Below are 12,695 nucleotides of genomic sequence, written 5' to 3' on the forward strand. Positions count from 1 at the left end.
ATGTAGTGTAATGAAAATAGTGCTCTATCTGTAGCCAGGGGATCTATTTTGCTTTCCAATTTAAATACTTACTAGCTATGTGACTACGACAAAAAGTCCCTTAGCTTCTTTTTTAAAATTTCAGTTTAAAAAAAATAAATAAATAAAATAAAAATTTCAGTTTAATAGAAATAAAAGCATATTTGTCTTAGAGCCCTAAGATGTTGTTTGGTATATAACATCCTCCCACTGCTATAGTACATTGTAAAAAAAAAATAAGTAAGATTTCAAAAGTGAAAATAACTTGTGCTATTCTGAGTCCATACATGTGGAGTGTTCACTAAGTGCAACATTAGCTCTTTAAAAAGGAAAAGCACAATGTTACGTCTTATCTCCCCAACAGGAAGGAACTGAGCTTTTCAATTAACATGAAAATCATGTGTTGAATTCCTGCACAATTTTGCTTTATCTTCACTTTACCTAGAATTCTTGTTCAGAATTCTAATTTGTAGCTGAGAACAATAATATTAGTATCATTCCTTGGCAGAATCACTTTCCCCACATCATGGAAGTAGAGGTGCATACAACACATATCACAACGATAGAAAATAAGATATAGTAAGTTAGATTTCTAAATTTCTGTTTCAAGTCTCCTTGTTGATATTAACAGATAATAAGTATACAGGCAGTAATGCTACTGAAGGAGATGAAAAAACATACACAGAGAAGCACATATTCAATGGTTTTGGAGGTAATTGAGGGAACACAAAAGCACTGATCAGAGTTACTAGAATCAGCAAGCATGTCCAGCTGCCAACAACGAAGTCAATGATATGATCTCTTGCCAAAATATCTACCAACAGAGGTCTGTTGTCCAGCCCACTGTTGCCATAGGTCCCAGTGGTAAATTTCTCCATGTTCCTTTAAAAAGCAACTGTTTCTCTTCTCCAACCAACTCTCAAAACATAGTCATTTCTGTCTCCAGTGGCCTTTACTCCCACCATACAGAGTGCTGGTTATTTAAGGTATTCATTGCTGGGGAACTATTGACTGGAAATTAGAATGGCTATTGGGGTAGGTGCTCAATGCCAGGGATAGAGACCTTTTCCCCTAACTTTAGATTCCTTCTTCACGGTGAGATGCTGCTAGAGGGAAGTGGGAAGATTCCAAAACCATATGGCCAACAGGTTCTTTGGAGAAAGCTGTCCTGAAAGACACTACCCTTTTAACAACCCTTCCCCACTCTCCTGCCACAAACCTTACTACCAGCAATATGGGATGGAATTTGGGATCTAGGTCCCTAGCTCCCCTCCTTTCACCAAAAGGGCTTATCTTTCTCGAAACCCAAGAATAAGTCATCAAGACATCTTTCCCCTGCTGTCCCATTATCCTCAGGAAATCTCAGGCTCTGGAGTCCAGATAGAGGGAAAAAAAGGAGGACCTGGAGAAGGAAAGATGTCCCCAACCCGGAGTCAGAATCTTAGATTCAGCCTTTTGAAAGCAGCAAACACCAATGAGTTATCTTAAAACCATCAAAACCTTCCACATTAATACAAAAGCTACAAGAGTGCCCTTCCCCCTTCCACTCTGGGGCTAAAGTAAATGAGTTGTTCACAGTGTACTGAAGCCAATGCTCTGCACGGCTGTCAACCTGAGCAAATTTAAATCAAAGCCACAGGCTCACCCAATAAACTTTCATTCTTCTTAGTAATTGCATTCACTGCCCAACCCCTCTCTTAGCACCTTTAGCAACTCATGTGTTTCTGAGTCAATATGAAATCTTTTCTAGGCACAGATCTGCCCCAGGGACCAGCGACCTGGGGAAGTTAGAGGAATAGGGTGCCTTCTTCAATACTGGAGAGACTGATTTGTCTTTTAAAGGGGAAAGACACAATTGGCAACATAACTCGACCTCATGAGTCCAGAGCAGACACCGGATCATTTACTTCCACTGGGTCACCAGGTTAATGCTCACTGTGAGCATCCTGACATGACAATGAAAAAGAACTTAAACCTGTCCCCTCCCCACCCCTCCCCCTTAGTCTCCTGGACTTCCATTTCCTCAAACATAAATTGGGCATGGTCATTTACAGACTCAAGAGATGGAAGGAGCCAGAGAAATTAAATGACTTTCCCAAAGACACACAGGTAAATGGCAAAGGCAGGATTTGAACCAAGGTACTCCACTATACCACACTGCTCCCCAGCTACTTCCTTCTCAAGACTGTTATGAGGGAGGTGTTTTGTCAACCTTAAAGGGCTACTTGAAATGTCAGGTTGAGGGTGGCTTTTGTTTTTGTCTAGACTTGATTTATCCATCATACTTCCAACCCTTGCTGCCTGTGCTACTGGACAAATCATGTGCTCCTTAGGCCTCAGTTTCTTCAGTGGTAGAATGCAGGGTTGCACTAGTTGGCCTGTGGTATCCCTTCCCCTCTAGGTCTAGGATTCCTAGGTGAGGGAACTCAACAGTGTGCAAACACTCTTCACCAACACAGACCAACAATTCATTTTTAAGTCTTAGAGAGTGGCCTGCAGGTGACGGGTTAAGTGATTCAAAGAGGCAGAAGTTGAAAAAAAAATCTTTTCCCAAGGACTACGATTCCAGGATTCCATTCCACCATTATTGACTACATCTTTTTGGCCTCCAAATGTTGTTATTATAATTATTTATTAAGGTTTCTCAACTAGTATGTTCTAGAATGTCAATGTGTTATGAAGATTTTCCAGTCATGCTTTTAAATAGCTTTATCATTTGTCCACACTCCCTTACCAGTTTCCATCATTGACCTTTGGAGTCCCAATCCCTTTTCTCTACCTCCATGATCCATAGCACATTGAACATTACATACATGCCATGGAATGGAACAACATAAGAACATAACTGCTGTGTGTTAAAGATGATTTGGCACATACGTCATAAGCCATATCCAATTCTGGACTGTGCCACCAATAATTTGGGCTTTAAGCTTAGACTAAATTATTTTCTAAACCCCAAACAGAGGCTTTACAGAAGCAATACTATTTCAAATTCTAAACATACTAGATGAAAGCATACCAACTGATTAGAGCAACAGATAAGGATGTAGTTATTTTAAACAGAGACATGTTTACTTGCCTACTTCTCTATTTTCCCTACATTGCCTTTCTACAAGATCAAAGCTAGTAAGTGCTGGACTTAAGTTTTCTATCTCTAAATTCAATGTTTCCCTAATTATTCTATATCCCCTTTAAAAGGCATCTTAAGAAAATTGGATTTATAGACAGAAGAGACCTTGAAAATCAAGCAGTTCAAGTACTTTATTTTTACATATGAAGAAACCTCAGACAAGAGAAGCTAAGAGAATGTCCTCAAGTCACACTAGTACCAAGTTAAAAAAAAAAGTGGAGTTTGAATCCATATGCTTTCATTCAGTAAAAGTTTAGGCAGATGGTCAAGTCCAAGGAGAGTATATAGACACTAAAAAGTAGTCTAAGATAAGAAGTAAAGGACCTAAGCATAGAATGCAGGAACATGGGACTGAGGAAGACATTGAATCTAGGTATGCTAGCTGAGTAGTAGACATAAGGTACCAGCAAAAACTGGAATTGAAAAAGGAAGCCAAATTTAGATTTGGCTAGGATCTTTTATTTAACAGGTACAAATGCCAGGACTCTAGTATTCAAGAGTCCATGGGTATGAACAAGTTAGTGAATGCACTTCTCAGTTGGTGGATAAAGGAGTAATAGACAGATTCTGAAAAGGTATATGGGGGGTATGATCACAAAATCTCAGTTTCAATGAGCCTCAGAGGACAAGGCTAGCTTGTATCTAATGATGAATCCCCTCTATGATATTTCCAACAAGCATTTGCCCATCTTCTTTTTTGAGACTTTGAGTAAAAGCAAAGTCATGATCTTCCAAGACAAACTTCTGCACATTTGGGCAGTTATTTTAGGGAATTACTTCTTACATTGAGCTTAAATTGGTCTTTTTCTAAAGTCAACTCATTATTTCTAACAATGACCTTTAGAAAACGAGGGACAGAGGAATTTACCAAAGGGTTGGGAACCAGGGTGGTAAAACAAGCTTGCTAAATAGTTCTAGTATCAGAGAAGGGGTCTAAAATAACTGTAATGGCTTTCCATTCCACAATATTCCCCAGGTTGAGCAGATGGAACAGAACAGTACAGTGACTGAATTCATCCTTTTGGGTCTAACACAATCTCCAGAAATTCAGCTCTTAGTGTTTGTATTAGTCTTCTCATTCTACATGATCGTTCTTCCTGGGAATCTTCTCATTATCATCACCATCAGATCAGATCCTGCTCTCACAGCGCCCTTATATTTCTTCCTGGGCAACCTGGCTTTCTTGGATGCTTCTTATTCTTTCATTGTAGCCCCCAAGATGCTGGTAGATTTCTTGTATGAGAAGAAGATCATCTCTTATCAAGGGTGCATCACCCAGCTCTTCTTCTTGCACTTTCTTGGAGCAGGTGAGATGTTCCTCCTTGTGGTGATGGCCTTTGACCGCTATATTGCAATCTGCCAACCCTTACACTATGCAACCCTCATGAACCGCCAAGTCTGCTGTATGCTGTTGCTAGCCTTGTGGGTTGGGGGTTTTGCCCACTCTATTGTGCAGGTGGCTCTCATTATCTGCCTGCCTTTCTGTGGCCCCAACCAGCTGGACAACTTCTTCTGTGATGTCCCACAGATCATCAAACTGGCCTGCACTGACACCTTTGTGGTGGAACTCCTAATGGTGTCCAACAGTGGACTGCTCACCCTACTATGCTTCCTGGGTTTACTGACATCCTATGCAGTCATCCTGTTTAGGGTTAGGGGATCTTCTTCTGAGGGGAAGAGCAAGGCTTTGTCCACTTGTACCACCCATGTTATCATTGTGTTTCTAATGTTTGGACCTGCTATCTTTAATTTATACCCGCCCTTTTAGGTCCTTCCCAGCTGATAAAGTGGTTGCCCTTTTTCACACTGTCATCTTTCCCTTGCTGAATCCTGTGATTTATACCCTGAGAAACCAGGAAGTGAAGGCCTCTATGAAGAAGTTGTTGATCAAGCAGTTTATTTGTGGACTAGAATGAAGAATGGACATCATTCAGGATATCTTCAGCTGGTATTCATTCACTACCATTATGCATTCTGTTAATTTAGTGCAGAAAACCTAATCATACAGTGTAAGGACACAGAATTATAAAAATCAGGGTACACTGTAAGGATGCCATATTCATTGCATCCACAGAGCTAAAGACATGGCTTTGTATTGATAAAACAAAAAAGTTAGTGTCTATAAATACCTTGGAAAAGGGAAGAAAGCAGGAACTAGTCAGTTTGTTATATATATAACATTATCGTTATCATTTTATTTGTGCTTTTGAAAGGACTGATTTTTTCTAAAAAAATTAGTATTTTATTTTCCCCCAATTACTTGTAAAAACAATTTTTAATATTTGTTTTTAAAACTTCGAGTTCCAAATTCTCTCTATTCTTCCCTTCTTCCTCCCCCCCCCACCTATTGAGAAGGCAAACAATTTGATATAGGTTATACATGAGTAAACATGCAAAACATATTGCCATATTAGTCATGTTGTGAAAGAAAACATAGAAAAGGTCCTCAAGTAAAATAAAGTAAAAAAAAAAGTATGCTTCAATCTATATTCAAACACCATTAGTTCTTTGTCTGGGGATGGATAGCATTTTTCATCATAAGTCCCTCAGGGTTGTCTTGGATCATTGTGTTAACTGAGAATAGCTAAATCATTCACAGCTTATCATCTTACAATACTGCTGTTACTTTGTACACAGTACATTTCACTTTGCATCAGCTCATGTAAATCTTTCCAGGTTTTTCTGAGAACATTCTGCTTATTATTTCTTATAGTACAATAGTGGTCCATCACAACCACATATCACAATTTGTTTAGCCATTCCCCAATCAATGGGCAGCCCTTCAATTTCCCATTCTTTGCCACCAGAAAGGAGTTGCTATAAATATTTTTGTACATATAGGTCCTTTTCCTTTTTGTTTTTGTTTTTTTTATCTCTTTTGGGATACAGATCTAGGAGCGGTATTGTTAGGTTAAATGAGATGCATGGTTTTTTTGACCTTTGGCCATAGTTCCAAATTGCTCTAAAAATGGTTGAATTAGTTCATAACTCCACCAATAGTGTATTGATATCTCATTGATGTCCCCTCCAACATTTGTCATTTTCCTTTTCTGTCCTATTAATCAATATATTCAATATGAGATAGTACCTCAGAAATGTTTTAATTTGCATTTATTCAATCAACAATGATTTAGAGCATTTTTTCATGTGACTATAGATAGCTTTGATTACTTCATCAGAAAACTGTTCATATCTTTTGATCATTTATCAACTGAGGAATGGCTCTTATCTTTTATATATTTGACTCAGTTTTCTATATATTTGAGAAATGAGACCTTTATCAGAGGAACTTACTTCAAAATTGTTTTACAGTTACTATTGCTAAATGTATTTCCCTCCATCCTGTCCCTGCTCTGTTTATTCTATTTTCTCTCTCCTCTCACCCTGTCCCTCCTCAAAAGTATTTTGCTTCTTACTACCGCCTACCCCAGTCTGCCCTCTTTTCTATCTAAATCCCACCTTTATCTTCTTCTCCTCTTACTTTCCTGTAGGGTAAAATAGATCTCTATACTCAATTGAGTGTGTATGTTGTTCCCTCTTTGACCAAATTTTGATGAAAATAAGGTTCACTCATTCCCCCTCATCTTCCCTATCTTCCCTTTCTCTATAAAAGTTTTTTCTTGCACATTTTATGTGAGATTATTTATCCCATTCTACTCCTCTCTTTCCCAGTGCATCTCTATGTCACCCCTTAATTTTATATTTTTAGATAATACCCCATCACATTCAACTCACACCTGTGCCCTCTGTCCATATATACTCCTTCTATCTGTTCTAATGATGAAAAAGTATTATGAGTTACAAATATCATCTTCCCATAGGAATGTGAACAGTTTAACCTTATTAACTCCGTTATGATTTCCCTTTCCTGTTTACCTTTTTATGCTTCTCTTGAGTCTTGTATTTGAAAGTCAAATTTTCTATTCACCTCTGGTCTTTTCATCAAGAATGCTTGAAAATCCTCCATCTCGTTGAATGTCCATTTTCCCACCTGAAAGATTAAACTAAGTTTTGTTGGGAGGGTGATTCTTGGTTAAAATCCTAGTTTCTTCACCCCCTGCAATATAGTATTACAAGCCCTCCAATCCTTTAATGTAGAAGCTGCTAAGTCTTGTGTTATCCTGATTGTGGCTCCATGATACTTGAATTGTTTCCTTCTGGCTGATTGCAATATTCTCTCCTTGTTCTGAGAGCTCTGGACTTTGGCTATAATATTCCTGGGAGTTTTCATTTTGGGATTTCTTTCAATTTCTATTTTACCTTCTGGTTCTAGAATATCAGGGTAGTTTCATTTGATAATTTTTCTTTTTTTCTTCTTTCTTTTTGCCTAGGCAATGAGGTTAAATGACTTGCCCAGGGTCACATTGCTAGGAAGTGTCAAGGGTCTGAGCCTGGATTTGAACTCAGGTCCTCTTGACTTAAAAGCTAGTGCTCTATCCAATGCGCCACCTAGCTGCCCTGATAATTTCTTGAAAGATGATGTCTAGCCTCTTTTTTTTAATTTTTTATTTTTTATTGATCATGCCTTTCAGGTAGTCCAATAATTTCTAACTTATCTCTCCTGGGTCTATTTTCCAGGGCAGCTGTTTTCCCAATGAGATATTTCACATTGTCTTCTATTTTTTTCATTCTTTTGGTTTTGTTTCATTGTTTCTTTATTTCTCATAAAGTCATAAGCTTCCATTTGCTCAATTCTGATTTTTTAAAAAATTATTTTCTTCACTGAGCTTTTGTGCCACTTTTCCATTTGCCCAATTCTACTTTTTAAGGAGTTATTTTTTTTTTCTTCAGTGAATTTTTGTGCCTCTTTTTTCCATTTCACCAATTATACTTTTCAAGGCATTCTTCTCCTCATTAGCTTTTTGTACCTCTTTTACCATTTGACCTATTCTGTTTTTTAAGGTGCTATTTTCTTTAATATTCTTTTGTGTCTCTTTTACCAAACTGTTGACTCATTTTTCATTATTTTCTTGCATCACTCTCTTGGGGGCTTCGGATGGATGTTGGACATTTGACTTTGTCATCTTCTGTCTTTGCCTGTCCTTGCACAATTAAGGAGTTCTTACCTCACTCCTTAACAAACCCTTCTAGGCACCAGGGAGTCTACTAACTCAGATACACTAACAAGGTCTGCAAGATGTTGATGGTCCCATAAAACAATTAATGTTCCTTAATTGTCAGAGAGGGATGGTCACTAACCTCATGTGAATTTTGATCTTCCTTGTCACCACAGTAACTTTCTATGATCAGAATTTTTTTTTCTGTTGTTTGCACATTTTCCAGTCTATTTCTTGACTATTAACTCTTTGTTAATGTGGTGCTTTGCTTCCAGGGTGGAGGGTGCTCTATCTCAAGCTTCAGAAGTTTTGTGAAGCTGTTTTGAGAGACATTTCTAGAGATCTGTCAGTTTTAGTTCTTCCAAGGTGGTATGATCTAAGGAGAGGTGCATTTTCTACTCTCCTGGCCTGTGCTATCATCTGTGAGTGACCACAAGCACTGTTTTTTGCCCTGGAACTGTGATGAGGGTCCCTGTTCCACTGTGGCCACAGGCTCTGGTGTGCTAGTGCTTCTTCTTACCTTGGGGTTGCCACCCAGGACTTTGATCCAGATCTGATCTCCCAAACAACTGTATGATCTTCCAAAGCAACAGAGTCCTGCCCCCAGTGCCAGCAAAGAGACATCTGTAATCTCCTTTTAATCAGTTGTTCAACCCCCATTACTGTTTGTGAGCTGAGAGCCCCAGAAGCAGCTGCTGTCACTGCTAATTCAGTGGCTCCCAAGGCCTGCTTCTGATTTGCTTGGGCCTGGTCTGAGCTGGTGCAGCCTATGGGAGACTGTGCTCAGCTCTCACTCAGGTGCAGCAGACTTTTCCTGATGACCGTCTAAGTTATTTCACCCCATCCCTTTGTGGGTTCTGCCACTCCAGGAATTATTTTATGACGTTATTTACAGGTTTTTCAGGGGTTTGGGGGAGAGTTTAGCAAGTTGCTGCCTTTTCTCTGTTACTTTGGCTCTGTTTCTCTAGAGGATTGAATTTTAAAATTTTAAACTTTAAAAATTCCAACTAGTACTTTTGGTAGTGCTACATTTGAAAATTAAGGTAAACAGAGACAACAGTCTGAGTATGACTGATTTACTAGTTAGGCCAACAGTAACCAATAAATTGGGTCAATGACCTCCCTCAATAACCAAAGACGTGAAGGTAGAGCTCACTAGTCTTAATATAGTTTTTGAGATTACACAGTTGGATACGTATGCAAGGCAATCAAATTGGTTACAGGGTAGACAGCATCATGAGAGTGGAGAAAATGTAATTGAATGTTTTAAAGAAAGTAGGCTAGTATACTCACATGAGGTTAGTGACCACCCCTCTCTGACAATTAAGGAACATTGTTTTATGGGACCATCAACATCTTGCAGACCTTGTTAGTATATCTGAGTTAGTAGACTCCCTGGTGCCTAGAAGGGTTTGTTAGGGAGTGAGGTAAGAACCCCTTAATTGTGCAAGGAAAGGCAAAGACAGAATATACTTTTGGGGGGATGATAACAAGTTAACTTATAACCTTAAACTAACTCAGAGGAAAAGTTGACTCAATTATAAAATTAATACAACATGAAACCAATTAAACTCAATGAGTAGAAACTAGAAGGAACATTAATTTTGACATTTTCAACAGCATGGCACAGTGGATAGACTTGGTGTCAAGAAGAACCAGATTCAAACTTCAAATCCCATCTCAGATGGTTACTAGGTAACTGGAAATAGACAAGTCACTTAATCTCTGAATTTTGGTTTCCCTTTCATCTTTCCAATGGGATTATTTTTCCAGTAGCCTCATACAATTTTTTGGGAAATCAGATGAGGAAAATATATGCAAAGCACTTTGAAAACTTTAAATACACTAATCAAATGTCAGCTATTATTACTGTTGCTATTCATTATAATGTTCCTGCCATCAGATATGAGATGTTCCCATTTAGTTGATGATGTTGGTCCTAATATCTAGCAGTTATATTTAGATGAACAACGATCCCTTTCGGTGTTGCCATATTTGTCTATGGAATCTGGCTAGGTATCTCTGGTGCAAATTCCATGTAATGAGCCCCTACAGGCCATCTCTACACATGATCCATGAGTTGCAACCTAAGTGACAAAAATAAAATTTGCCAATTAAAAAAATTAAGGATAAAAGGTCTAACTCTAGATACCTTGACTATAGGTAATGGAAAGAGATCTTCGATCTACAGTGAATAGGTATTTAAGATTTTCAAAGCACTTTCCATGTTATTTCATTTGATTCTCCCAACAAACATAGATTAGGAAACTGAATGATAGGTTAATTGACTTGCCCAAGGTCAAACAGCTAACTTGTCTGAATCAGAATGCAAACTTAGGTCTTCCTGAATCTATGTCTAGTGCCCTCCTGACCACAATCTTTTGTAAGGGGCCAGAGTGGACAGAGTGATGGACTTAGACTAAAAAGATGAATTCAAATCCTTCTTCTGACAGTTATTTAGCTATATGTCTCTGAACAAGCTGGCCTTTCTCAGCTTCAGTTTCTGTAAAATAGGGATGAGAATAGCACCTAGTTCACAAGATTGTTGTGAGGATTAAATGAGATTGTATGTGTGAAGTGCTTTGTGAAATTTAAAGCACTTCATACATACAAGTTATTGTTGCTGTTGTTTTTCTTTTATTTGATGTCTTTACTCTCCACTCACACTGTCCACCACTCCAGTTCAATTTCTCATCCTTTCTCTCCTGTAACAGCAATTTCCTTACTGGCTATGCTCCTGTTAATCTTCTTATTTCAAGACCATCCTTCACATAGCTAGCTGACAAAATAATCTTCCCCATATACTGGTCTAACCATGTCACTCTTTCTTTCTTTTTTTTTTTTTAAGGCAATTGGGGTTAAGTGACTTGCCCAGGTCACACAGCTAGTAAATGCCAAGTGTTTGGTTTGAAGCTGGATTTGAACTCAAGTCCTCCTGATTCTTGGCCAGTGCTCTATCAACTGCGCCACCTAGCTGCCCCCATGTCACTCTTTCTACAAAGGACTTTCACAGGCTCCCTACTGGCTATTGGACAAAATGTGAATTCTTCGACTTGGCATAGAAAGCATTTTTAAGTGTTCCACCCTACCTTTTGAACTTTATTTCATTTTGTTGGCCTTCACAAATTCAAACTCCAGATAAACTGAATTACTAGTTTTTTCTTTGATCTCATCTTAAGCTCTTCCGTCTTTCTGTACTCACATAGGACTTATCCTGCACTTGAAATATCCTTCCTACAAATCCCAGGTCAGGGGCCATTTCCTACATGAAACCTGCTGGATATCTGTAATTGAAAAAGATTACATTCACCTCAAATCTTTCTATTGTATTTTATCTATATCTTTCTTTGTCCCTACATCACTATACCTTGTTTTTATACTGAAGTGTGTAAATGTCTCATCCCCTCTATTAGACTATAAGTATATGTTCTTTGTCATTTTTGTATTTTTTTTTTTGGGGAGGCATTGGCTTCAAGTGACTTACCCAGAGTCGCACAGTTAGTGAGTGTTATGTGTCTGAGGCTGGATTTGAACTCAGGTCCTCCTGACTCCAGAGCCGGTGCTCTATCCACTGTGCCACCTAGCTGCCCCTCCATTTTTGTATTCTTGACATAATCATTTGCACATAGTGAGCAATTAGTAAATATTAGTTGAATACTATTGCATACAGAATGGCTGATTTTAATATGTCAACAAGTCAAATTAGCAAATATTTATTAAGCATCTAATATGTTACCTTTCTAAAGAGGTTATCACATTTTAACATAGGATCCCTCAAAATACATTAATATCTGTTCTTTTCATAGTAGCAAAATACTGAAAGCTAAGGGGGTACCCATCTATTGGGGAATGGTTAAGCAAGTTATGATATATAAAAGTAATGGAATATTTACTGCACCACAAGAAATGACATGAACAGTTCCAGAGAAACCTAGGAAGACCTCTTTGAACTTAAGGGACAACAACTTATGCAATAAAAAACAAAAGTATAAAGAAAAATAACTTGAGAATAATTTATAACATCAATATTATAAAAGCAAGCAATTTAGAAAGGGTTAAGAACTCTGATTAACCACGATTCCAGAGGAATGAAAATGAACACTGCTCACTTCATGATAGAGATGATAAACAAAATATGTATAATAAAAAAAATGCTTTTCTTTTGCATCGGGCCATTGTGGGAATTTGTTTTGCTTGATGATGCTTATGTTATATGAGGATTCTTTCCTCCCTCTTCCTTCCTTCCTTCCTTCCTTTCTTCCTTTTCTCTCCTCTCTCCATCAGTAGATTGGAGGGAGGAAAAAATAAATACTTCATGATTAAATTAAAAGAAAAATAACTTTGAAAAACTTTAGAACTATGATCAATGTAATGACAAACTACAATTCCAGAAGACCAAATATGATGAATGTTACCTACCTTCTTCTAAAAAGATGATGGACTTAAAATGGAAATTGAAATGTACATACTTGACATGGACAAGGTGAAAA

At 38.0% G+C, this 12,695-nt stretch overlaps 1 protein-coding gene and 1 pseudogene across 1 annotated transcript; one reads left to right on the forward strand and one right to left on the reverse strand.

Moving 5' to 3' along the window:
• Positions 1 to 472: 472 nt before the first annotated feature.
• LOC110211922 (transmembrane protein 243 pseudogene) lies at positions 473 to 896 on the reverse strand (annotated as a pseudogene).
• Positions 897 to 4,133: 3,237 nt separating this feature from the next.
• LOC110201726 (olfactory receptor 4N5-like) lies at positions 4,134 to 5,064 on the forward strand. The gene is given in 2 exon segments (XM_020977903.1): positions 4,134 to 4,895; positions 4,897 to 5,064. Coding segments are annotated over 2 exon segments (930 nt in total).
• The last annotated feature ends 7,631 nt before the right edge of the window (positions 5,065 to 12,695 follow it).

This window comes from Phascolarctos cinereus, unplaced genomic scaffold, assembly GCF_003287225.1.
Source record: "Phascolarctos cinereus isolate Bilbo 61053 unplaced genomic scaffold, phaCin_HiC Scaffold_3;HRSCAF=262, whole genome shotgun sequence".
NCBI classification, from domain to species: domain Eukaryota; kingdom Metazoa; phylum Chordata; class Mammalia; order Diprotodontia; family Phascolarctidae; genus Phascolarctos; species Phascolarctos cinereus.